We start from the raw sequence: 27896 nt of genomic DNA, 5'->3' as shown, positions 1-27896 counted from the left end.
CACAGCTAAACCCAAAAGCCTAGTCAGTACCAAAACAAAGCATGTCAGGAAGGACACAGGGACAAGTCCATGTTTACCCTTTTAATAAGATAAATAATTGGAGAAGAGATTGCTCAGTCCCTTCCCTGGGAATTCATGCTCAGTGGGCCAGACTCAGTACTAGCAGACATGAGACTGCCAATCAGAATGAAATCACAGCTGCCTACTTCAGAGCTGGGTTTGACCCATTATTTACAGTTTTTCCAGGCTTACTGGAGAATATTGTGCTTTATTCTCCTAGGGAAGGAGCAGAGGGGCTGTTGGACCTCCCAAAACATCAGTGGGTCTGGATGATCCCATCCATTTGGGGTATGGAGGACAGAGAAGTCGTTGGCACCTCCACTGCAGCTGGAACTCGCTGCCACTTCCTGAATCCACCAGCAGCTTCTCTCAGATCTTCAGTTTGCTCCAGGCAGGAGACTGAAATGTCACCAGCAGCTGAATGAACAGTTTAGAGACACTCATCTGAGCTAACAGAGCCTATTTTGCCTGGAGCAAAGGGAGGCACAAAGCAGCAGTGACAGGGCAGCATTGCCCTCCAGAGCTGGATCAGGAGAGGAGGCGCCTGCAGCTCCACAGCCGAGGCCTTGCCATGAAACAGTCATATAGGGAGAGTCTCATCCTCATCTCATCTCATCCTTGTGCGCTCCACCGTTGCCAGCAAGAGCAGAAAAGCTTTTTCTCCTCTTGTCCCTCCTGATCAAAGCACTTGTCGTGGCTCTGCAGAAGAAGGATGCACAGAGAAGCAGGAGATGCCTCCTCTCCCATCTGCATGGCCTCACTCCAGATCTTTCTCCAGGGCTTGAAGGTGAGAAGCAACAAGCCTGGAGCGACAGCACAGGGTGGATATGAAAGCACTGCTTGAGATGCATCCCACGGAAAAAAGGAATAAAGGCAGTTATCAAACTTACCTGAGCAGCAGGAGAAAAATGCATGAATGCAAGTCCTGGGAAGAGCAGCTTTAAGGAGGAACAAGAGGGAAAATTACATTTGCAAGCAAAATGTGCCAGGAAAAACTCGGCTAGTCCTTTCCCACTCCCTGCAAAGCCCAAGCTGACAGTGCCTGTGGAGAGCAGCTACAAAGCACAGCTGGGACTGAGGGCTTATTACTGCTGGTATTTTGGTTTGGGCCACATAGCCTCACCCTGATCTTATCCGGCCCCATCTCCAAGCAGCAAACAAAAGGAAGAAGACACAGAATACTTATCACAACACAGATTTAATTTCTTAGGCAGTTATAAAATTACAAAGAGCGACGGGCTAGCAGTGAGAGCCAGACACTTGGTGAGGTGGAATGTTAAGACAGATTTTTCCACTTATCGACACAGATACCGAACAGTCAGTGAGCACTGCAGGATGCAGGGTTTTCTCCAGGTAAGGAAGCAAATGCAAGAGCAAATAGATCCAGGTAGACATAGGGCCGAGTCAGCACCCACAGAAACCCAGAGCTACAGGTTCAGGAAGAACTCCCCACTCCCGAGTCGGGCACATGCAGGGGAGCCAGCACAGGTCCCTGCGGCCGCATGGCCAAAGCCACAGCACTGACACCTGTAACGAGCACAACGGCAGCTGTTTGCAAGCCAGAGATAAAACTTCTTGCCCGTTATTTTCAAAGTGGTGTGAGATGAGTTGTGCCAGTTGGAAGAGCATTAAAATGAAGGCATGTCACGATTAGAAAAATAGGAATTTGCTGAATTCCTTTGGTTGTACAATTGGAATCTGAAAGGATTTATTTACAGTCAGAGCCATGCTTTCTTCATTGCAAGCCTTTCACGGGGTAGCAGATTCCAGAAAAAGAAAGGCCTGCTCTGCACACGTGGAGAAGACACTCGGCCTTGCTCTCAGATGTTAACAGGTTAACTAAAGCTGACTGTTAGCCAGGACAGCTGGAGCACAGAATAAAAACTTCCCAAACCTCTGCAGTGATTAATCCACACCAATGCTTTGGACAAAGACTCCTGTCGCTCTGCAAACAGCAGCAGAGCATCTGCACACACCAGTGGGGTACTGAACAGCTCAGCAACCCCCAGGGAAAGAAATTCTACTGTCCTACTGCATGTTGCTTTGGTGCTAATGCCATTACTGGAGCCAAGAAAGCACAGCATGGGACGTTAACAAAGAGCGCTCTGCTCAGGGCTCTGCGCTAACCCGCTCACCCAGCCTGTGGCTCCTCAGCTCACTCCTCCCTTCTCACTATTACACACAGGTCAGACACCTGTCACTGCATTAAAAGTCTTCTCAGGTATTTATTTGCATTCAGGCAGACTTGAAAAGCCACCACCTCTACCCCCACGATGCTCAGCAAAACACAGAGCCAAGAAACTCGCTGTGCAGGACCCGAAGCAGCAAGGTACAAGCACACACCTGATCCCAGAGGGAGCACTCGTGCCAATGCCTCGCTGAACAGGGCATCAGAACAAACAGCTTTTACTAACCTCTTGATGCTTTCTACTTCCTCCTCCTCCTCTGCCAGGCCCTGCCTTTTAACTGCTAGATTTGTATCTATCACCTGTATTTTGGAAACAGCGACATAAGAGGAGACTGGAGCAGATAAAAGCTTTCTGCCTCAGAACTTGAAATACAGAGTAAACAGACAGATGTCGAGACAGCAGCTGAGTACCTGCACTCATTGCCTATTTGCACATCAAGAGAAAACAGCTCCTTCCCTATGGTACTTACTGGGAACTGATCCCACTGCAAGCTAAGACCTGAGTTTAGGATTGCAAGTTTTTCAGTGTTCCCCCCTCCCCAGCTTTGGTTGTTCCAGTTATCTCTGCCCCAACCCTCCACTGAGTTAAAAGCTATCAAGAAGTGCAGCTTGAATCAAGAGATTCAAGACAGGCTATACAGATCAAACACTGTCCTTCCAAGGAAGGTCAGTCTAACCCGAGAGGGGCCATAGTTCCCATATCCTAAACTAGAAGCCTATGGTCACAGCACGGGTCTAGAGCCTCCTTGGCTTACCCTGGGCTGTCAGACCACCAGAACAGAAATGTTTAGACACTTCCTGATCCACAGAGAACAACAGTGCAATCACATGCTCCATACTCAGGTGAGGATGCAGCTGCAAACAGCATTTCTGGTATGCTTAAAAAAAAACAAACAAAAAAACATCTTTGTGTCACTGGGATGAACACCCAACCTGAAAGGCTTTTAACTTTGGTAGCACACCACAACAGGGTGGTTTCTGAGGGCCTAAGGCCATCACAGAGAAGTTATATTAGTCATATTTTATCTGAGAAAAAGTTTATATCCTCATGCAATGAACTCAAGACAAACTACTGCCATCACTCTCAAAAACACAGCCAGTGGGGACCAGAAACCACCTGTTCCACCCTACTAGCTCTGCGCTGGTCACTAACCCCAGAATATTAATGCTTCTGCTCTCTAAAGATTTTCCCAGTTACAACAACAAAAAGATACTTTAACTGGCTTCCAGCTTCTACTTAGGAGTGAACTGAGTAGGGCACAGCAATTCCACAGTGTGTGGCACAGGAGCAGGAACATACGGAAGACACAAACACAGTGAACGTGGGATCTCAAACTCACCGGTGGAAAATAAGGTGTGAAAGGTAAGATGGGGGTAAAATTTTACCCATTTTTAGCAATGAAGTTAGTAATTACACTTAGGGCTGTATCTGACTATGTAACATGGCCTTTGTTACACTCCAGAGTTGTAAAACTTGTGTGCTTAGCAGACCTGTGTTGCTGGTGCATGTTTACTGCTAACTGTGCTTGTGGAGTCCAGGCCAAGCCTCCAAGGATGTTATCAGGAATGTTACCAGCTTTAGTCTGGAATGAGCAGACATCTGACAGCTCCTGGGTGGTTCAGTTTGCCACAGCTCACCGAGCTCACATCTGAGATTTGTATTTCACTCTGCAGCTCAGAGCTCCACAGCAAAGCTGAGAGCACTTGCGGTAAAAAAAGAAAGAAAATAAATAATTCCAGACCATGGAATTGAGTTATCAGTCAGATCTAAAAGTCGAGAGACTAAGCAAGATTTCAGCATGACTCAGGGGTTTCCTGTGAATGTGCTGGGTTCTGGAGGGGACACCACAAGCCACTCCAACCAACTACTTAGGACAGTCCAGGGTTTCAGTGAATAAACACACCTGATCCCTTCTCTCCCACATGGTCGTGTACAAACCTCTTCCACTTACAGGGACTGACAGCAGCCTCACTGACAGAGAGGTCTCCTGGCAGGGGCTACCACCTTCTTCTCTACTTTACAGGCAGGGGAAGCCCACCTGCCCACACAGGCTTTGGGGACAAAACTGCCTGCTACTGCTCAAGAGAAGACTCAATAGTACCAAGTCCTAAAAGCACATCACTGCCTGTTGGTGGGAGGGAGCTCACGTGTAGCTGGAGCACTCAGCCTCTGTCCTCCTTTCAAGATCTGCAATTTCCTTGTCTGTTTTTATTTTTACTTCTTTGCAAGCAGTCAGTAGAGGGAAAGGAAGCAACCTACATTGCTACACAAAAGGCAAGGGAGGCTCATTTCGGCAAAGGAAAGTAACACTCACCAAGTACTCTGCTAATCACTTGCTCACTAACTGTTATCCAAGACTTAAGAGAAGGCACATTACAACCCTAAAAACAGTTTGCAGCACTGCTCAGCCTTGGAAAGCTCTAGCCAGAGTTGGGGTAGTTATGGATTTATTCCCAAATTGCCAAAGAGACAACCAGTCCTTGAGTGTATCACAATAGGTACTCTGATGAGAGGGGAAAATGGGGGAAAAAAAAAACAAAACAGAAGGAAAAGTATTGTTATCCAGCAGAAGACAACCCAGAAGAAAATTAATATTTCAAAATCATTTATATTTACATCAGTATCCTGAAAAAAATCACGAACCTTCACTGTTAGAGCAGTGCACTCAGCCCCAGACTGGGGAGAAGCAGAAATTGAGAGCTATGCCTTCCAGCAGAAAACCTTAAGGCTGTTTATAGAGTGGGGCTGCCAAACTCTACATGGACTTCCCTCCAGCCTGACAGAATCCTTGCTTTGGATAATGTAAAAAAGTATAAAAAAAGGTTATTGCTACTCTGCCAAGAAAATAGGACAATCTACAGGAGAGAAAGAAAGTGCATTCCAATTCTTCTCTAAAAAACCCACAAGCTTATCAGCCACTACTACAGACACCCAAGCAGTAAAGGTGCACAAACAAGATTCTCTAACAATTCTTCCCTCATTCTAGCTTTCTTCCTGCAGCAATTCCTTCCCTGTAAAGGCACTTTCCATATTCTATATCCTTACGCAGGGAAACGCTTCCAGTTTTCCATCCCAACAAACAGAACAGTCCCACAAATACACAACATTCAGAAGGAATTTTAATTAACAAAATGGTCCAGGAAAGGGAAGGGAGAACCCAAAAAAACAGGCCATTGCATTTGAAAGGTTGCATGTCAGTCACTAGGTATGCCTGCAAGCCCATGCACAGGAACCATTTGGACCTTTGTCAGTGCAGAACTAGTCTCAGCTTCCAGAACCACTTCTCTACTCCTTCTTTATATAGGCTAAATATTATGTACATATATAAAAAAAATACAAACTTGAGTTTGTTATAAAGTGGCTTCTCTCTCTCTCTCCCCCTCCTATGCTTGCTTGGCACATGAACGCATGCAAAGCTAGTAGGCTCTGAGGGCTGCACAGACAGCAGGTTTTGGCAACAAAAAAAAAAAAGTAGACACAGCTAAAATAGATAAGCAAGATTAAAAGCCACTGAATTGAAAACCATATATTTTTCCAATTGTATAGAATTAGAACTACAGCTACGACTTAAAACTGTAAGAGTCTGTCATCCTCTCTCCCAACTCATGTCAAAGTTCATAGCAGCATAACACGAGGTTCCTCAAGAAACATCAAGCCAGTGTTCTCTGCTTCAGGAGTGAGTTCACAGGTCCAAGTTTAGTCTGTCCGAAGGATCATGGGGGGATGCTCACTGTCTTCATCCAATCTAAGTGAGCTGGTTTCATCTTCCAGGCAAGTTCCACCCACAGCACCCAGGTCATCTGTATAGGCTGGAGAGAAAGGAACAAGGAGTTGGGGAATCAGCAGCAAACTAAGGCTTGGATCCAGAGTGAATGAGTAGAGCTGAAGTACTAGGCATTACTTGAAATAGTTTCACTGCCACCCTATGTTTGCTTTTATCATGACTGTTTTATGACTGTGTTTCTCCAAGCCAAGAAAAATTCATGATCAAAATTAAGCTCCTCTGTGTGTGTGCAATAGTGGTGCTTTGGGCAGGCTGATGTTTTTTAGTCTCCACAGATGCATTACAGCTGCAGGTGCAGTACAGATGCAATATGTGCTGACTGTCCTTCCTCTGCAGTGAGGCTCTAACCTGAGTGCCAGAGCCTGCAAAAGCTCCACTGACTTGGAGAGCTGCAGCATTAAACAAGTTCTCATCCTCTCAATTTAACAGAGCAGCAAATCAGGCTAAAAGGTCACTGTTCCCATAAAGGAACAATTGCAGCATTTATCAACCTTGCTAAAAAAAAAAAAAAAAAAGGGAGGGGGGCTATAATTCAGATGCTTTGCACAAGGTCTGGGTGCAGAACTGTATGGAATAACTGGTTAGGGCATCTCAAGAACCATCTGGCAAGTACTAAAACTATCACTACGGTAATCAACCACAACTCGAGAAGAAATTCTACCCAGAAAGTAGCAAAGACAAGCGATCCATCTACAGAAAGCTACTGCACAACCACGAGGGTTCTTCTCCTACTGCTCACCAATGCTCCACAGCGCACGCGCAGTCACGCAAAGCTCCGTGCTGCCGTGGACCAGCTCACGCAGCCATCTAGAACGAAGCGACACGCAGAGGTGCTCTCTGCCCCATTCCCAGCCTTCTCCTTACCATGCCTTGTGGGTGAGGAAGGCACATATGTACCTTTAGTCACAGCGGCACTGTACGTCTGCGCTACCAGCGGCCGGTCGTGGGATGCAGACTCGAGGATTTCGTTGGCTGGCTCCATGCTGCCATCGAGCCTGCCAAGCACAGAGAGGTTATCTGGAGAGCTGACCCACCTGGGCACAATGCAGCTTCATATGACAGCTATGGGAAAATATCTCATCAGATGTACAAGAATAACACAGACAGAAATGCAACAGGAGGAACTTGGTCCCTCCATTCCAGAGGCCTGGCAAGAAGGCACCTGACAACACTTTGTATTTAACCCTAAAGACTCATCATTATCCTGCTTGCCTCTGACATGGCATCAGGATCTAAATCCTAGTAGCTCATACCAGGAAAGAAAAAGATTCAAAACAAGAGTGTGTGATTAAAAAAACCACATTCCAACCAGCAATAGTATAGATTGTCTTGAGCTCTGCCCAACACAGAAGAGGTTGCTTCATACACAGATATTACAAAACCCTCTAGAAAAAGTATTAGAACATTTCAGAGATTAAGAACTTGATAAAGGTTTCCCTCTAGGAGGCTTCACTTCATTTGTAAGTGAAACCAGAGGTCATGTCTTAAAGTGTTCAGAGAAATGTATGATTTTTGGCCATTACTACAGACTGACCAAAGCTGCAAACCTCAATTATCATAATGAATTACTGTCTTTAATTCTATGATTGATCAAATAATTTGATTATATTACCCCAGCTTTTTCCTTATTGAAAACCACAGTGCATTGTCACAGTGTTCTACAGTACTGCTACAGAACATTAGCTATATGCAAGGAATTTTAGTAAGGACACCAGCAGAGAAAGAATATGGATAATTTCATAAGTCAGATTCCCCACTGTGAAGTCAGAGTAACATCTCTTTCTCATGTTTGTAACCACTTCATTTATTGATGAAGAGGACGGTGTCAGTCGTTTCAAGTTCTTGTTTAAGTAACTCAACTCAAACTGCCAAGAGGAAAGAGGATCACAGAGCAAACAGCGATTGATCCCTCCCTGCACTCTGACAGTGTTAAGTTTCTGATGGTAAAGTGGAGCTTAGTGTAGTGGATACTTGAAAGGAAGGCTCAGGGGGATTCTGAAGTTACTAATTCATGTCAGAGGCCTGGTGGAAGGTTAGTTTAAAGAAGTGAGCTGTTCTAAGTTAAACTTAGTTCTGTTCTGGAAAAGTCTAAGAATGAACTGGATTTTGAGAAGAAATAAAATACAACAATCCTCAGCTAACATGGACTTACTTGTGCTGCTTCATTAGTGTGCACTCGCCTCCTTCTTGGGGGTCCAGGTTGTACATGTAGAGATACCCATCGGCAGCTCCCACCAACAAACGAGGGATCTTCTGGATTCTAGACAGGTTTAGGGGAGAGATTAATAAGAATAGGTAAATAACAGATTATTAAATAAAAGATTATTACTAAGAACAGAAGAAAGCACACTCTCCTCCCTTCCCATGATTTAATGGTTGGACTCCATCTTAGAGGTTTCTTCCAACCTAAATGATTCTATGGCTTTTAAGGCATTATTTTCCACACTCCTGCTCCTAGACAGAGAATGCTGTTAGCAGTTAGAGCACCCAGGAAAGACCTGTGTATTAAAAAATTATTGCACAACCACATTTTGGGGCTAACAGGATGCCACAGTAATCAAGCAATTATATAGAACTCATTAAAACAGATTCAGGAGTTACCATCCTCTTATCAAGCTTTGTGCAACTCCAAAGACAAGTATTCTAACGGGAAGGATTTACTTATTTCAGAAACGTTGCAAAGCTTAATTATTGCTTAAAGGGTGCTTTGAGATCAGAGGAGTGAGAGCACAGACATGAAGTCAATTTAGCATAAAAACTATAAAACCCCCACAAAATAAGTTTACTACTGCTCCGCTTATTGCTTTGGTAGCTGTGCCAAATGGGACCTGCCTTTGAGGAAGACAGCATAAAAGATTAGATTTAGTCCTAAAAATTAACTTTAATGAATGCTATGCTGTTTTAGAGACAAGAATTATATGAACTTGCTTTCAAAGGCTTCTTTAATGGTGAGGCTGGATTGCCTAATTTTGCAATTTGCTAACAACACACAGTATCACTCCCCATAGCACTAACGGAAGCAAATGCCATAAAAGCCCACGGGTCTGTTCTCAACATTCTTCTTTCAAAATTAAAAGACATCTTTAAACAAAACTTGGAAATTGGGCTATTCCCATCCAAACATTTTGCCTTTTCCTCCTCCCCTCACAGGACTGCGAGGTGTTAGCTCTGACACGTTGCTCTTACACTAGAAGAGGCTTTGCAATGACTACGGGTGATCCACTGCTCTGCTGCAGACGGGGTGATGTTTTACAGTGTCAGCCCCTCCAGAGCCCAAACCCAGCAAGCAGGGTGGGGAGTGCACGTTCCTTTTCAGTACTCACGTGGCAAGTGCACAGATGTTTTTGTGCCCACAGAAGGGCAGACGGACCGTAGCAAAGGCTCTACCCTGGTTGAACATCTCTGTTACTTGAGAGGGCAGGTAGCTTGTTGAGGCCATCAGCACTTTTCCAAAGTAACCTGTCCAGGTGGTAGGCTCTTCCTGAGGTCTACAAGTCAGAAGAGAAAAGTGACTGACTTTGCCTTCACCTTAGCGAGAAAAGTGCGTGAACACTTTGAAACGTTTTATTTTTAAAGGATATCAAGCAGCTATTTGTTTCTCTTCAGAAATAACCGACACTCTTGAGAACTCTAACACAATTGATGCTACAGGGCATAATGTGTCCTACAATACCCTCAGCATGTTATTTAAGCATGTTTGATTGTAAACTGATACTTCTGCATAGAAGACTGCATTTCATAACATTCATTATACAAGAGCAGAATCCACTGAAAGTGCTACGCCTCAAGATTTTATTAATCTGTTTATCACTAAGCATATCATTGTTTCCAACGACTTCCATGGAAATGCAGTAAGACTGTCCTCTAAAATCATAAATAGGAACATTTTACAACTTGGTGCCTTTTAAAGCCCTATATGCAGCTGGAAGGCAATGATGAGATAGTTCTTCTCATATGGATTTCAGAGGAGGTGAAACAAATGTAATCGAAAATGTCAAAACAGCTCCATATTCCTGTCAAGGATGGCCAAGTTCTCTTTGGCAGAAACACCTTTTCTACTCAGTGGGAGAACAGTACACAGCTCAGCTGCAGTTGCTGATTCATAAGTGACTTCTTATGCCCTTTACTTTACAGAAGTGTTCAAAAGAGTCTGTCCAGACTTTGGAGAACTCATCCTGTTGAGAATAATCAATTTTAAAGCCTTTTCCTTCAAAAATCTAAGGTACATCTGAAACCTACTTTTCTTTCACAGTCTCAAGTTTGAAGATATGCACTGTCTCTGTGTTACTGGATGCAGACAGAAACATGCCATCCATGCTGAAGGCCAACGAACAGATGCTCACACACCTGGGAAAAAAAAAACAAACAAAGAGAAGAAAAACAATAAAGCCAAAATATTTGGTTTAATTAAGCACATTTCACAGTCACCACTATTTTTCAAATATGAAAAAATACCCAAAACTTCCACAGCAAGCATTGTGAATTCTCTGACTTCTTGAAGCTATTCAAGCACAAGATTAATTAATGATGTTCAACTCTGTCATGAATTGATCTCCATATCTGCTATGCATCAATCTGAACTCAGTCTTACCCCTGTATAAAGTACAGTAGAACTACAGAGTTACTACTACCACAAACCACAGTACCATTTCACCATGGCTATTAATGACCACAGCACTAGAAGGACTTAGAGGAGAGCGAGATTATTAGATGTACTGCCTCCAATTGCCACAAGAATACAATATATCCTACAAAAGGTGACCCACTTTAAACAAGTTCCCTCACCAATAAATTTTTAAAAGGCAAGAGGGAGTACAATTCTGACAGGATTGATTTGCAGAATAGTCAAGTCCAAAGGAATGAAATTGGAAGACATTCAAGCTGAAACTGTTATAAGCACAGATGCAAGGATGAATGAAGATGAAAAGAGGCAAAAAAAATCAGGATGCCAGCTCAATTGCAGAACATACTGGAACTCAACCATAAGGAACGAGCTTCAGGTAATTAGCCCAGTTGAACTTTACCTCTTCACTCCCCTTCGGAATTCAAAGAGTTTCTGTCCCTCTGGAATGGAAAACACTCTTATTACTGTCCCCTGTAAAGAAAAAATAAATAAATCATTTTTCATTTCAAGTGGATTCATTGTGTATTAGCTCTAGTGAGCAGAGTACAACTGGAAGCAGCAAACCACTTTGCTGTTAACTTATTGCCACGATGCACCCCAGATACTGCATGAAATATTTATGGAGCTTGTTTGTAGGATGTGTTTGAAGAGTACTGAAACAAGAGGTGGGAGCTACTAATGTAGAGAACAAGCTGTGCATCAAAACCAGCCCTTCTTATCATATTTGATCATGAAAACGACCACACTAGACAAGTACCAGAATGCAGTCACTTGGATGCCTTTATGCCTTTATCAGATGCAATCAACTACACCTTTATAGTCTAAGCTTATCACTCAAAGAGCAGAGGCTTCAGACTCTCTAATTTATACATATTACATGAACGATTTGTCATCACATGCCAAAGACTAGCAAGGCACTTCTCTCTATTCTGACTTTAACTGTCTTGTTTTCATTAGGGAGACAGCATCAAAACAAGACAGCTAATTTCTAATAAGTCTCCTGCATTAAAGGCAGAAATGTTTAATTTAAATAACCTTATTATCCAATATTTCACAGCATGGAAATTGTGTCAAATATCATTAACAGTCCTTAACTTAGATTTTCCATTGTAACTAAGCCTTCTTTTTTGGCACTTGACATGGAACTGTGCACACTTAAACTTTCTTAAAATTCTTAGTGACAGATTTGATTTTTATCACTGTTGGGAAGTCAATCAAAAGTCCTCTTACCTTTTCTGAGGCAGTGGCAAGTTTAGTACCACTTGCATCAAATGCCAAAGCAGCCAAGGGACTATCATGAGCTGGGATCATATTAGCAGCTCTCTGCAGTGAATCAATAAATAGAACCTTAGCACAGTACACGTTAAAAAGCTACACATGTGCAGTTTAAGACTGCATATTTAAGCACATTCAAGGCAAATATGGGTCTTAGTTTATAGACAACAGCTTCAATATTTGTTTCAGTAACTGCTAAGTACATAAAACCATCAGTGAAGCACGTGTATAGAGAGTATAAGCAGCAGGAAGACAATTCAAATAGAAATTACTTTACTTTATTCCACCCATTTGCCCAATTCTACCCATTAAATCTAATACTAGCACCTGTATTTTCTTTGCTGACGTTCTGAGAAGCCTGGCTGTAAGAGAGACTGCACTCTGATGCACAGAAACCTAAGTGTCCAGTAATTCCCCTCTGAGCAAATCAATTAATTTCCAAAACTTGAATCTTTAGAAATGGAAACAGCATTCAAAGATCCTTACCAGATTGATGGTGTCAAACACTTGTACTTCTCCAATAGTTGCACTTCCTGGGTAGGCCAGGTAGCAATTATCATTGTTTATTGATAAAGCACACAACCCTAGAAGGGATGGAGAAAACAGAATTAGAAAGAGGCAAATTCCAAGATTTAAGCAGCGAAACTTTCTGATTCTGCATTTCAGTGTCACAAAGATAACTCAAATTATCAACAGAAACAGAACAAGGACCAGTAATGTCAGAGTCAACCTGCAACATATTCAATTATTTAGCATAAGTTAAAATTTAATATAAAATAGAAAGGGAAGAATACCAATAGAGCTAAAATAACTGATTAAACAGTAGAATTTCCCATGTCTGCCATGATTCCTAAAGCATTAACCTGACAAGGCCTTTAACTACACCAAGTGCTGTCAAGATCCAGTTTTTATCCCTACTATTTCTTTTTAACATTTCAACACATCCACCCTAGGAGACCAAAATGCTGGGAAGATGCAGTTTAAGGCAGAGTCTACTATTTTTTCTCAAAAACCTCTCCTGGATCAAATGTGTAGGCTTTAAGACAACACTCATGTGTTTAACTGTTACTTTTGTTTGAAAGTGGAATTAACAACAATACAGTTCCCTGTGGGGAACATCATACACTGACAGCACTTTTAAGTTATGCTGGATTCTACCAACATACCTGCAGGATTGGGAGGTGTCTCCCTGATTGTATGTAATACCTTCATGTCTCGTATGTTGTGTATATAAAGAGACTCTTCCAGACATACTATCAGCCTCTAGAAAAGGGAAAAAGGACAAAATGCTGACATCATCTGGATGACTAACAAGATGTTACTTAACACTACCTCAGAAATCAAATTAGCCACTTGTGATTTTAAACAGGAATCCCATCCTCCCACGCTCAGTTTTTGGGGGCAAGGACAGACATTAAGAAAATTATTTTGCTTTGGATGCCATACTCTCTACTTTGAATGAGCTGGCTGAAGACAGAGAAGCCTGTATTTGCTGCAGAGCCTACTGATGGTTTAGTAATACAGCAAACTACACTTCCAGGTACTTTACTTAACAATTTCACCAGTTGAGTGATACATTTAAAATTTTATTTTTTTGAAAATGATTTAGCAAACACTATTTAAAAACATAAGAAGTTAGTAGATAACAATGTTCAGGCCTGAATAGAAATTGTCAGTCTCACATACTCTCATATGAGATCACAGGATGATCCACACTGGGAGAGACCTTAGGAGGTCTCTAGTCCAACCTCCCACTCAAAGCATGCCCAGCTTACTCAGGGCATTTCCCTGAGTAAATAGATAAACAAAGAATCAAAAATACTTAATTAAATACGAGTACTGAGATGCCACATAGAAGCAACAGTTGGAAAAGGATAAGTACATTTCAAATGGCAATTGTGTCACCAAAGGAAGAGACATCAATCAGCAGAGGAAGTGCCAGAATAAGATCCACAACCTCTTTTCCAGGTTTTCAGTCAGGTAAAAATTACTACTCACCTGTCTGTTGAGTTTGACAGCCAAGATGGTGTTGGAGTAACTGTAGTTGCAAATCTCTGTCCCCTTCTTAAAGTGACAAACTTTCAGCTTGCGTGGAGCTTTAAGGCTGACTATGGCCACCAGGCTACTGGAGAAGAGCCTCTCCACAATGCACACGTCTTCTGTGTCAGCTGAGGAATCACAGGAACGAGGGAAAAACACAGAGGGAGATTTCAGGGAGGAAGAATGATGCACATCAACAGGAAATACTGTCTAAGAAAATCATAGAATCATAGATTCAGTCTGTGCAAAAATATGGTCTAACAGCACACACATTCAGCCACAACAGCTCAGAGTCAAGGTGGGACGCAGGGCAGGTTTTTAAAGCAGAAAATGTACACAGTGAGTGCTGATTTACAAAGATTTCCTCCCCCCAGCCCGAGGTGTCACACAAGCTTACACTTCAGAACAGAGCATCTACTCCCCCATGCCCAGAATCCAACAGAAGAAAATCCCAAAGATACAAAAACTGTCAAATGATAGAATTTTACAGTCTTCTTTTATCTCTGTAGAAACCTAGGAAAGTAATTTTTGGGCCTTTTTTTTTTTTGTGTTTTGTTTTTAAACCTATACTATGCATGACGGGTTTTCAACAACCAAAAACCTTGGCATTTCCACACACCTCTCCACGAAGAAGGAAAGGTTATTGAACTCAAAGAAGCTGTAAACTAATTCACTACAACACTGCAGCAGCCACCAATTAGTATTTTCACACATACCACCTTTTACCTGACAGTTCCCAAAAGTGGTTTGTTGCAGGAATCACTGAAGCCCAGCATTTATGCAGAGCCATAAAACAGTGTCAGATTTGCCAAGAGTTCTACTGTGGAAGCACTGGAGGCAAAGGAGGAATACAGGTTCCTATTCCAAGTGTGGGGAAGACAGCAGGAGGGAGCAGAGTCCAGGATCTCTGGCAATGAAGCACTTTCAGGGCATTTGTTTACAGCACAGCACTGGAGTGACCTGGCAGGAGTCCAGGTCCCACCACACCAGTTACTTTGGCATCTGTGCTTCCCTCTCCCATTCCCTGAAGCTCCTCTCCAAAAGCTCCAGGTACACAGTGGACACAGTTTTGGCAGCAGGAAAAAGCTGGAGAGAGTTTTACCATGCTCTGCAGCTCCTTCAGAGCCACCAGCTACACCTGCCCTTTCATTACAGAACCGAATCAAGACAAGTGATGAGTCTTTGGCCTTGATCCATCAAAACAAATTTTTCAGGAGTCAGTCTCTGGATTAGCTCAATGGTTAACACATTCCAAACCATAAAACTGCCAGTAAAAAACAAACAAACAAACAAGAAAAACAAATGAAAGAGTTTGTTTCCGAAAGCTTCTGTTTTGCCCAAGAGATACATTAAATAATTAACTTGCACTGTTCTCATAACCAGTGACAGAAATTCCATGAAAAAGGTTCTGTTAAGCATTCTCAGCATACGATGCTGCCATCGCTGTGTGGTATGTCTGCTTTCAAAGTGCTTTTTCTGGGCAGTTATTTCAAGAAAAAGAACACAAAATATTTAATGTTCTACATTCTTTTGAGAGAAACAGCCTCCTTATGGAAAAGGAGCAGGTTTATGCTACGTATTTTCAGTACTCTATGCAACATAATTGACTTTTATCTACATCTTGTATTTAATATGGTACTTTTCCAGAGAAGACAAAACAGCTCACAGAGGCTTTGAAAATTCAATTTTCTCATGCAATAGGGATAATGCATTTTAGTAATGACTTTGTTTTCAAGGAATTGTTCTCCATTTTCTTGATACCACACAAAACACATGAAAAGAAACACAAAAATCTGCTTCAATAAATGCATGCAGAGACTTTGAAATGCGGAGGTCCGTGCTCCTTGAATCAGACTAGTTACATAAAAGGCTCTCAAATATTTTAGGGGATGGGTTATATCAGCTTTCCATCTGAGCCTGGAGTCCTTCAAAATGATGACATCCTTTTACAAGAGTCAGGAGACCAGCACACAGAGACCCCCAAAACCACAGCCTGACTGCTCCCTGCTCCCAGACAAGCACAGCTTCTTTCCCCATTCAAGGACAACTGTGTTCCAACACAGCTTCTGGGATTTGTCACTCTCCCAGCCATGAGAACTGGTATTTCAGAAGAGGAACAGCATCAGAGATTCAGCTGGAAAACGTGCTGTCCTCTGCTGCACTGATGGGAAGGGTGGGCAGCAGGGAAGGCACACAGGGAAGAGCACTATCAAGAACTAAGCAGTCAGGCAGAACAAAAAATTTTCAACAAGCAAAATGCTTCAAAGGTATTGACAATCCTTCAGTCTCACCATAAAAGACTATAATACCGATAGTTACTTTTATAGAAAGGCTTTGTGATGGGCTTTTAATTACATTCACTTTAAAAATACAGGATGCACCTCTGGTCCTTTGTCTTCCTCTAACAGGAAGAAGAGATAAAATCTCTTCACAGCTGCCAAGTAATTTATGCTTCCCAACAGCACCGTACAGTGAGTACCAGGCTATACTGCCCATCCTATGCTCAGCTGACCTGAATTAATCATATGTTTAGCAGCACTAAAGCCCTATAGCAATGCTGTTACTCACAGGGTTTTTTTTTTCTATTAGTATTATCTCCTTTACACTACACAACTAAGCATTGCCAGAAACTCAGATTCAAAACACTGCAAGAACAAAAAGAACTGCAAAACAAATTAAGTACCAGCAGCGAGGGGAGAACAAGCAAATACATAACAAGATTAGTTTCATAAACACAAGCATGTAGCATCACAGACAAGAGCTGGTTAGAGCCAGCTAGATTATGATCAGTTGTGCCTTTATTCCATTTTTAATCCAAGAACATGAAGCATGTTAGAAGGATTCATTAAGCCTTAAATCACCCTTCAATCTAATGCTTGTTTTTACAGGGGGATCAACTGCGCAGGGAGGCAGGAGATTTGTACAGTCACAGGAGAAGTCAGTGACGGGAGCAGCCAAATCTTCCATATTTTCAGTGGTTCTCTCAAACACAAGACAGCTGGGGCATATTCTGTAGTTTAGTTTAAACACCTACACAAGAGCTGGCAGATCAATCTTTCAGAGGAGAGGAGGGAGTCCTTAACAGTGCTCACTCAAAACAACTCAAAGTCTTTAGAGCCACTTAAACTAAACTGGGAGGCAGGAGGCACGTGTCTGGGAGGCCTCAAGATACCTTTCCTTTCGGAAAGGAGGTACCCAGTACACAGGAAGCCCTCCACCCCCATATCAAGTTTTAACAGGCATGGGTTGCAAATCCAAGACTGAAAATTATTTAACTCATATAAAAAATTAAGAACTCCAAATATTTAGATGTGCTTTGAGCAAAGGTTGGCTGGCTTACAGAGGCCAAGAATTACATTTTCTGTATCACATTTCCTGTGATAGACAAGGAATAATGGGTTCAAATTGAAAGAGGGGAAATTTAGCTTAGATATAAGGAAGAAATTCTTCCCTGTGAGGGTGGTGAGGCCCTGGCACAGCTTGCCCAGAGAATGTTCCATCCCTGGAAGTGTTCAAGGTCAGACTGGACGGGGCTTGGAGTAACCTGGGTAGTGGAAGGTGTCCATGGCAGGGGATGGGACTGGATGATTTTTACTGTCCCTTCCAACCCAAACCATTCCATGATTCTACTAAATGTTACCTTACACTCTGTGCTCTCTTTTTATGGACTTAACACTCAGAAAATTTACAATATAAAAGGCATCTCAGAACAGCCCGAGGACTGGAATCAGCAGGTCTAAATTCCAATTCCAGTTGCTTTATCAATTTACTCAATCTGTACTTTTTCTTTCAAGGACTACCTAGAAGATGCAGTCCTGCAAAGTGCAGTTTACCTCTCAGGGTATTTATTCAGTGTCTTGTGTAACAGGAGTCATCTTCACTGAGTCTCCTGGGGTGGTATCAGGCCAGATACTGTAAGTGCCTGACATACTACAGAGGTCAGGTACCTAAACTCAACAGCAGAAAATGGAATTCAAGCCACTCATTAACCAGTAAAACCAGACCATGACTCAAATAGGAAGATGTAGCTGCAGCACAACTTAACCTGACCACAGGTGCTTAATTTGAACCTCACAATTACTTCTCTCCATTGACTGTGTACAGAACCAGGCTGCCGCTGCAGTACTAGGTGATCTGAGTCACACACCATTTCCAAACTTCAGATGCCACAGGGTCAGGTCACTTTGGGAATGGAGTCTGAGGACAACTGTCATGAGATCTCACTACAAATGCTGACATCATAGTTATTGGTACCACCTGCTCACATGGAGTTTACAAGAAAGCGAGGATACTCACACATAGCATTCATAGTTTACTTATTAGCACCTCAAAAAAGGGAAGTCTAAGACCTGCTGGCAAAACAGGGGATACCACTTCTCTCTCAGGCCTCCATCCATGCCACCTCATATCCTACTCAACTGTGACCAGTATTGAGAAGTTTCAGAATTATTCACCCTTCTGTATGAGCAAACCTGCAGCTATCATGTTAAAAAGTATTTTTCTAACAGCAAACATTAGGATAAAAAAAACCATATATAATTAAGGTTTTCTTATTTGACAAAGGTATATTAGTGCTTGCCTGCCCCAACAGCCAGTATAAAGACCCCAAAGACACACTCTCTTACAGGAGTAAATTATTATTTTTATGCCCAGCTGCTACACAACCTGGACATAAGATTAGAAAAGCAGAGTTCTCACAGCCACTACCAAATTTCACAACATCCCAGCTACATTTAAACACAGAACACTAATATACAGTTTTATCCTGCCCAGCAATCGTTTTGTATTTGTGTGATATTTACACCTAAGGTTCCTCTTACATCAATTCCAAACAATCTGTGAAAAAATGAAACATGTCTTACTCTTCCCACATTAAGCCAACTGAGGGCATTAAAAAAAAGAAGAAAAAAAGGAGATACTCACTGCATTCATAGATCTGCTCTAATTTGTCCACAGAAGAAAGAGAGAAGAATTTGTAGCCTGATTTACTGCCAACTGCAAGGGATCTGCAAAAGAAACAAGCCAGTCAGGAACACAAACTACATCAGCTGTGATTACCCTTGGACAGATTCTTACCCTGTTCTAACCTCCAGCTGGGTTAGCTCAGTAAGAAAAATGATAAAAAGCTTTTCCAAAGAAGCCACGACAGACACAGACAGCTTCCTCAACTCTGAAAAGGCCAAACAGCTTCAGAATTACAGAAATTCAGAACTACAGAATTCAGGTGTGGAATTCTGCTGCACATTTAATGGAATGAGAGGTCACAGCCCAATGTGAGCCGACTGCCCAATTCTCACCACTGGTTTCTCCACACAGCCTAAAAGCCTTAGTGTGGAGGAAAGATGATGACTTGAATAATGTAATGCAAACCAATTACATCATTGCCTCATCATTAGAGGTGACCTCCAAGACCTTTCAAACTGGGCCATCTGGGGATTTTTTGTTCTTTACAGTGTAACTGTCCCCGACCATCCCCAAAGAGTTTTTATATTAAAAAAAAAAAAGTAATTAAAGACTGCCAACTCTAATTTTCTCTGGCTTTATGTGATGATGTTCTAGCACCTCCATTGTTCGGTCTCAGTCTTACAAATACTCACACCGAATCTCTGATCAGAGGCGCCCTCTTAGAAATGCTAGTCACTGATGTTAAACAGATTTTAACAATAGCAGAACACTAAAAAAACTGACTACAAACCCTTCTTTCCTCCATTACTCAATTTTCACACTTAGCTCACAGAGCAGTTAATTGCTTTTCCAGTTAGAGTCAAAAGACAGGTCTTAAATTTTAAGCCAGAAAAACCTTTAGCTTGTCTTGCAGGTCTTTACACACCAAGGCAGCAGACAATGGCTCATTCTTGTTTCCCCTCCCCATGTGGAGGACGATTTTATGCCACAGATTAAGAAAATTAACAGCCAATACAGCTGTACAGAAGTGCATTAGTATGCTTATAGTTCATATATTTCTTGCTGCCAGGACACGAGGAGAAAAAAACTAATTAAATTCCGATAAAACACATTTCAATATGCCAAATTGTGGCAAGTCATTCAATACAAGGCTCAAAGCCAACCCTGCCAGTCAGCCTGCCAATAACGCCCTTCTGAACTCAGCAAGATGATTCTCAACAATTCAGATGCACTAACAATTAATTCTGCCTTTGGAATACAATGCAGATTCCTAGATTTCATGTTCTTCCTCTATTTTCCACTCGTGGCTCCAAAGTGAGCCCTTTTTAAGCTTCAACATACCCAGAAGATTAGAAATTGTTCCTCCAGCGGCTTACCCTCTGAAATTAAGATCTCAAGCTATAAAATCGAATTCTGTACGATGGTATGACCTTCTCTTCTAGAAAAAAAAATACAACTGGCACAATCTGGTTAAGAAATTATATTTGAGAAGGTTTAAGCTTTCAAATTAAAATATGCACCATGCAGGCAGGCAGAAGTCCCCAGATTCAATAACCAAGATATTAAAAAAGCGTATTAGGCTTAGAGATACAGAGCAACCATAAAACAAAATTTTGTTGCTGCTCCTCTAAGTCACCTCAGAAATACTGAATTTAATCTTACTTCAGACGGAGTCAGTATGTTCAGCAGACTCTATCTGATTAGAGGCCAGAAACACTGAAATGTTTTTGCTCTACTGCTTTTGTACAACTCAATGAAAAACCCACATTCTGTGGAAAAAAAAGTGAAACTCTTAATTTGGTAAAACAAAGCAATGAATCAGCCTCTCTTAGATCATTTATGGCTTCCCTCAGAAGAAAGTTTAACAAAGAACGACATTAAAACTGTCACTTTGCAAAGGTAAACAAGCACTCCACTGAGTTAAAAATAAATGGAGTCACAAGACTCTTTGCAATATAAACGATCCACAAAAGACACAGGATGATTTCTTCCCGGAGAATTCCACACAGCAGCTATCTGTGAGTGTATTACTAGGCAGAACTGTATTCCTGTATTGTACTTACAGCTTTAAATACAGAATATTGCTGAATCACTGTTTTGCTGACAGTATCACTGAAATCAGTGAGGAAGCCCATTTTTCTAGTCCTACAACTACCTATACCTCATTTAAATGAGCCACAATGGCAAAAATGAGTTGTATACATGATAAAAATCATCATCAGTAGAAGCCAAAATGAAGCAGCACAGGACAGACCTTTCCATCCACGGCAACTGCTTTTTGTTACTTCTGTCAGGATCAAGGTGATGAAGCCACAAATCATTTGTTTACACAGAGCAGTTCAAGTCAGCATAACCAAACCCATTGCAGAATCCAAGCGTAACTGCAAAATAACCCCTTTTTCTTCCAGAACAGCATTCTTGCTTTTGGAGGGTTTGTTTCATTGGGGTGGTTTTTTTAATGTACTCTCAAATTACTTCTTATGAAACTACTGGAAAAAGGCTTTTTATATGTAATAAGAAGCCACTAGGCTGAGTTATACCAGCATAATCATAATGGTTTAAATCCCCCATCTTCCCCCACACTGATATTACACTTAAGCCCTTAAGACACCCGATAACCATCTAAATGGCCAAATCCACAAAACGAGCATCCAGCCAGAATTACCTCACCTCCCAAAAAATGTGCAACCATATGGGGAAGAAATATGATCAATAAGTCATTCAGCTCTTGTTCAGATAGACAGTGGCCAGCAAGAAGCTGCTGTAGTTATCAGAAGCTCCTTTTACAATGTGGGTGTTACGCTTTATTATCGCCGATTTTCAAAAGCTGATGAGCCTGAAATTGAAAATAAATATTCCCCAAAATCGCCTTTTTTTCTTCTAATATTGTGCTGCACATGTGGTTTTTTTAGCTCTATTATGTGTAGCCTCTATTACACACCTTAGACTGCAGACTTTGAGCTATTTCATCATTAAGGTTGTCTCTTCAGTACAAAATTATCAATACAGCCATGATTTATGGAACTGTGTTTACCCACTTTTTCCAGAGATAATACTGCAGTCTGATCCAAGACTACATAAATCTTGATAGTATTTTCAAGAGTGACTGTCATAAATAATTAAAAATAGCCTCACAAGAGAACAGTGCTGTGAGATATTTCACACACTCATTTGAAGATGCTGACATCCACTCTAAGTGCACTCACCTAAAGTGGGATATCAGCTGCTTCAATCTCTCTGACTCTTTAGAAGCAAGTTGTTTCAGATGGATTAGAATGCTACAGGTTTTCTTTTGCTTCTTTAATATACATACAGAAGAAAGAAAACCAGTTTTTCCCTTTCCATATCGCAGAGGACCTTAACTATTAATCAGAAATATTCTACATTAATCAGGAAGATCCTACTAAGGGCAGCTCTCTCAAAGATTAAAATCAATTGCAGCTGCAGCATAAACATGCCTCCAAAAGTCATTACTGCTTTAAATAACTGTTTAATTAAACCTACTTACATTATGATACAGTCTCATTATACTAATGTTCCACCTCATTCCAAAACCAATGTAAATTTCCACAGACAAAACATTTCGTGAACAAAGGCTTATGATGAAGAAGGGGAATGTAATAAAAGAAAAATCAATGAAATGGCATAAGAATTGCTAAGGAATTACTAAGGAAATGTACTTTGCTTTATTCCACCCCTCCCAAATGCCTGCTGAAACCAAAGCTGTAGCGTTTTATGGATATGTCTTAATATTAAAGGTCATTATTTTGGACAAAAGTGAGATACAGAAATTCACACATTCAATGTTTTTGTCAGCAACACTCTGACAACCCACAGATTTTCCCATTATTTTTATATTAAAAGAAAGCCCACAAACTTAAAATCTGCTACAGCAAAAGCAGACCATGCCTGCTCATCCCTTAACACGCAGCATTAGGCTGGGACAACAGAAAGTCCACAGTCCAAGTAAATATCTCTGCTCTTGGGCCAAATCCCCATCCAAATGGTGAGGAGCTGAGGAACAGCTCCTCTGGCCAGCCCCCCTGAGCTGCTGTGCCCACTGCAACCACAGCAAGGAACACAACATACGGTTGTCTCTCTCAGCTATCCTGCCTGAGCGTGGGAGCTACGTGACCGCTCTCGCCTTCCTTTTTTTTGGGGTGTGTGTTTAGCTTTAAAGCCTCCTTGGAATACAGAGCTCTCCTGTCCTCAAGGATCACGGGTGAAGGACACCTGAACCTAGGAGAGACAAAGGCAGAGGAGTGAATTCTCAGCACCTAACCCTTGTTCCTCCCACCACAAGCAGTTTACTACAGAGATCCAAACATCACAGGGCAAGGGAATTTGAATACAGCTTCTGGTGCACAAAGCACGTTGGACATCTTTTGAGCTATAAGCATTTGCCCAAAATGTACAATGAAACTGATTTATTTGGGAAATAAAGGGCAGAATTAATACTTGGACTGATACCTGTCACTTGCAACTCCACACACAAATGAAGGCACGGCCTAAGAAGTCCTTGGAAATTAAGGCACACGCCAGTGTTTTCCTTAGAAGTCCAAACAAGGTTTCCTTTCGCCTTTCATCAGGACTCTGTTTTCAAAACTGCAGCAACTACTTTGTTTCCAAATGCTGTCACACAATTACTTATTTTTAAAAAAGGTGACTAAAACTTCTCTACAGTCTGTCCACCTGCATTATTTCACAAGCAGGTTCTTTGGGGTGGTTGCTGGTTGGTGTTTTTGGGGGGAGTGGGTGTGTGTGTTTGTAAACTGAATCTGTAAATTGAACCACTGTACTTCCAAAGGTACTTCTCTGGCAATATCTGTGTAACAATTTAAAGACTGAAAGTTCTACCTCTTATATAGATACATGCAAGGTGAGATCTTGAAGTTATCCTTAGCTTAAAAAGTTACAAACTTCTAACCATTAGCATTTCCTTTATGAGTTTTAAAGCTTCTGTGAGTTTGTGAGGTGTTTAATTTTTCATAAACATATCTGTGCTCAGTTTTAGTAGGTCTCCCAGGAATAATACAGAGAGTACTCAGGTTTTTCTTCCCAAGTATCCATTGTTAAAGATTTCCAACTGCTAAAACCTACCCAGCACTGAGATCACCCACAAGCTTCCACTGCATGGTTTGGCTGGGACACCCGAATTGTGACGGGTTACTCCACTTTGATCTGGAAGCTGGAGCTTGTGCCTCTCAATCAGGGAATGCCAGTCATGCTGAGTTGTGCAATGATTGATTCACTGGGGAAAAGGGCCAGGTCCAAAACAAGCACATCAACATCTTCTGAAAATACCCCTCTCCGTGTTTTTACTTAATGAAAACATTATATCAAAGAGAAGCCACAAACCAACCGCTTCTGCTGCATTATAGGTGGAGTGTTTTCAGGCAGAGTTCCAGTCCCAGCCAATAATTCAAAACTGTCATGTAAATAAAGCTTAGGGCAATGTGGAATAAACAGGCAAGACAACACTTGCAATAACGTAGATACTGTTCCAAGAGACAATGTCACTACTTACAGCATCTGTGAACGAGCATTTCGAAAAAGTTAAGTCTGGGAAAAACAAGCAACTAAGATCAGGGCAGAGGAGATCTGCTTCAGTCACCAGGGACTGCAACGACTGGGAAAAGCAACAGCAACTTTTACAGTGACAACATTCTTCTGACTACCAGCAACCCCATTTCCCACGATTAAGAGCCACCATGAAGCTCATCTTCATACACGAGAGAGTAACTAATCACCAACTCTTCATAAAACCAAGGAAAAGTTGGCTTGATCCTTATTTTTACCAGCACCATCTTCTCCTAACACCAGGCCACTGGCTCTGCTGTGTAGGTAAGCAAGACACATTTAAGCCTGAGTGGAACTGGCACCTTGTTAAGGTGAAGGTAAAAGCTTTAAATGCAATAACAACATGCCCATGTCATTTATTTTCCAGTTCTGTCTGTCAGCAATTTTTCTAATTACTGAAGCACCTTTAAGCATGATGTAGCTCTACTGACTGGGCAGACATAAACAAAGCTTGTCTTTCATATACTGCCTGAAAGAATATGCATTTGTTTACCTTGCCTGTCTGGAGAAGGGCTCCAGTTACCTGTAAAAGTTGAAACAGGTGAGCTTTCTGAGGCCTGGCATGGCAAAGTGTAAGTCACTCCTAAGAAGTTCTTTTCAGCTCTTCTCACCTGGTGAACTGTCATCTCCTAGATATACAGAACAGGATACTACAAACCCAGAGAGCTGGCTTCTTGTTTCTCTATTCAAACATGAAACCAGGAGAGATCGTGAGCAGGAAAAAAGAAGAAAAAAAAAATCAAATAAACTTCAGTTTAAAGAATGCACCCAACCACTAAATTTTACTCAGTTTAGGAACTTGAATGCAACTTGGTTATTTGGGCCACTTACCACATCAGACAAGTGTTTCACTAAGAGGCTGCTCACAAAGACATCTGCAAAACTTCTTTTATACTTACTACTTTTCTTGGAGAGATTTCTTTGAGACACTGTTAGTAAAAGATTATTCCACATCATCAACCAGTTCATTTGTCTCAAAGTAAGTGGCTTTTTAAATTATTCTCAGAATTTTGAGACAAAAAAATTGAACAGGAGCCTTTTCATACTTCTGTAGTTTCTGTAACGAATATCTGAAATGTATAAATATTAAAAAATGACACAAAAGATCCAGTAGCCCAAGACTTGGAATTGCAAAGATCTATGGGCCAGGTCTGGATCACACAAAAGATGCAGCACCAAAATTCTCATCAGGTAACCTCGAGGTAATTTATATATAAATAATATTTTTTTAAAAAAGTAATTTATTCACACAGTGGACATTAGAATGCTGAATAAAAAAAAACCAATCAGCTATAGCATAGAAATTGAAGAACACTTCTTGGTTATTTAAGAAGATGAAATGGGAAAAGTAGTCCAGTAACACATACAGTTGAGGAAAGAAATCATTAGCCAGTTGTCCTTTTTTTCTCCCCATAAACTCAAAAGTTAAAAAGGAATCAGCTTTACTCTTCCTTGAAGAAAGATGTAACGGTGTACAAGCCAAAGAAAACTTAGATAAGTTTGTTGCATTTGTTTCTTTTTACTTCTGTCTTGGTTTGGTTTGTTCTCAAGTCAAGCTTGCAGCTCTCATCCAAAGTAAATGGGTTTTTTGGTCACAACTCAGCAATCTTTAAGTACACACAGCTCTCCACAAAGCTAAGGTGCAACTGAAAATGGGGAGGTGCTTTGAGGAGAATTACTACCACCTTTAGATCTCCATGTGGGACTGCACAGCTGAACTTCAAAAACTTATATAATGCCTTTATAAACTGTTAAAGAAAGAGGTGGCAAATGATGACTTGTTTCTTTTTTCCAGTAATAGGTAAAAAATGAATGGTATCTGAGCAAAACCTGGGCAGGTTTTATATGCACAAGGACATATGTATGGTGCTCAGTGAAAAAATGTGAAAAGCAGTTGCAAAAGTCTTTGACTCGAATCAATACACGGATAATGATTTACTTACAAACACACAGAAGGCTACTGCTTCCCCCCTCCATCATTTACCATAACTTATTTACTGCTAAAGCCTCTCCTCTCAAGTCTATCCAGCTCCACTGGCTCATCTCCTCACCCCCAACAAAACCTACAAAAGCAAACAGAGTGTTTCCTGCTGTGATGTGACCCTCCTAAATTCTGGCAGTCACCAGAAATAACCTCCTCACCTTCACAATTCCCATATGCTACAGGACATGCTGGGGACAGTCACAGATCTCCCTCGTGAGGACGAGGTATTTTTGCTCATGAAGAGAACGAGTTGTTAAAAGAAAAACCCTCCACCACACACGTGGATCACGCTCTGTGATGCCAACCTGAGATCATTTCCTCTTACTCACTTCCTAAATCAAAACTCCTCCTTTCTCATGTACAAGTTCTTTCGGTTATTACCCCCCAGTTTCATCTCTCAAGTATTTCAGACAGTCAAATGCTTCTTCAAATGATCTTTAGTGCTCCAATCCCAACTAATAGGGGGTTCTTAAATTAAAGATACTGCTTTTTAATACCCCACATAAAAACTAATACACACTAATTAATCTAAACATGCTGCAAACGATTAAGTAATTTGCAAGACATGCAGCTCGAACCATCTGAAGCCTAAATAAATCTCAAGGACCAAAGGAAGGCCTGTTTTTTCAAAATCAAAACCAAAAGCAGCATAAGGCTCATAAAAACACCTTCAAGCCTCAGGAACGCTGCTTCAACACAGCAGGTGAAAATAACGCAGCTGGATAAAAAGATCGGTGTGAAGAGGATGATGAAGTCTTTACACCTCCTGGAAGACCTGTCCAGGTCTTAGGAGGGCCTGGCACGAAGCCATATCACCAAGGAGCAGCAAGAGCTCTCCTTCCCACCCTTTTCCAACGGGACAGCGGGCGATGCCTCCCAAGTAGGAGCAGGAGCAGCTCCCCACGGGCAGCGAACGGGGGCAGGGAGGAGGCAACAACACACTGCAGCCACCCCAGTGCCCGCTGCTGCTGCTGCGGGGAGCGGCCCGTCCCCGCACCCCTCGGGGCACAGGGGGCCGCTCCCACCGCCCTCCCCGTGGGGGACCCCGGCCCCGCTGCCGGCCCGAACCCCCGGGAAGGGGCGGCCCCGGCGGCACAGGGGAAGAGGCGGCCCCGAGGGGACCCCACCACGCCCCCCCCCCCGAGCGGCCAGGCCTCCCAGGGCCCCCCTCACGTTCCCCCTCCCCAGCCCGAGCCCCCCTCACGCCGCCCCTTACGTGTTGTCCTGGTTGAAGTTGGCGAACAGCAGATGGCCGCTGCCGGCGTCGCCGCTCTGCCCGGCCAAGTTCATGGCGGGACGGCCCTCGCCGCCCCCGTCCGGCGGGGGGGGAAAGGACGAGGAGAGCCCTCCGGGAAGGCTGCGCCGCTCACCCGCGGCCGCCCCGGCCCCGCCGCATCCCCGCCGGGCCCTTGTTTACGCGGCGGGCGGCGGAGCGGGCCCCGCGCCTGCGCCCTC

General features: G+C 42.2%; 1 protein-coding gene across 3 annotated transcripts; it reads right to left on the bottom strand.

The window, feature by feature from the left end:
• Positions 1 to 1239: 1239 nt before the first annotated feature.
• On the bottom strand, positions 1240 to 27896 carry WIPI2 (WD repeat domain, phosphoinositide interacting 2). Of its 3 annotated transcripts, none has more exons than XM_064673212.1 (12): positions 27658 to 27896; positions 18896 to 18978; positions 13931 to 14100; positions 13099 to 13195; positions 12419 to 12516; positions 11888 to 11980; positions 11058 to 11128; positions 10273 to 10380; positions 9357 to 9521; positions 8186 to 8293; positions 6898 to 7028; positions 1240 to 6058 (listed from the first exon to the last, which is right to left on the bottom strand). In XM_064673212.1, exons 1-12 carry the CDS (start codon positions 27729 to 27731, stop codon positions 5946 to 5948), a joined length of 1311 nt encoding a protein of 436 aa, XP_064529282.1. In that variant the 5' UTR covers positions 27732 to 27896; the 3' UTR covers positions 1240 to 5945. The 3 variants fall into 3 exon arrangements, with proteins under 3 accessions (XP_064529282.1, XP_064529283.1, XP_064529284.1); XM_064673213.1 differs by having other exon boundaries at positions 6931 to 7028; positions 27658 to 27894; XM_064673214.1 differs by having other exon boundaries at positions 13931 to 14182; positions 27658 to 27693.

This window comes from Pseudopipra pipra, chromosome 16 (genome assembly GCF_036250125.1).
Source record: "Pseudopipra pipra isolate bDixPip1 chromosome 16, bDixPip1.hap1, whole genome shotgun sequence".
Classification (NCBI taxonomy): domain Eukaryota; kingdom Metazoa; phylum Chordata; class Aves; order Passeriformes; family Pipridae; genus Pseudopipra; species Pseudopipra pipra.
This window is presented reverse-complemented; position numbering and strand designations above follow the sequence as displayed.

Coding starts and splice junctions, on each gene's coding strand:
- WIPI2 (XM_064673212.1), bottom strand. CDS start 27,731: ATGAACTTGGCCGGGCAGAGCGGCGACGCCGGCAGCGGCCATCTGCTG. Junction 14,101..18,895: donor AGAGCAGATCTATGAATGCA/GTGAGTATCTCC, acceptor GTGATTCCTCAG/CTGACACAGAAGACGTGTGC. Junction 10,381..11,057: donor TTCCGAAGGGGAGTGAAGAG/GTAAAGTTCAAC, acceptor TTTTTTTCCCAG/GTGTGTGAGCATCTGTTCGT.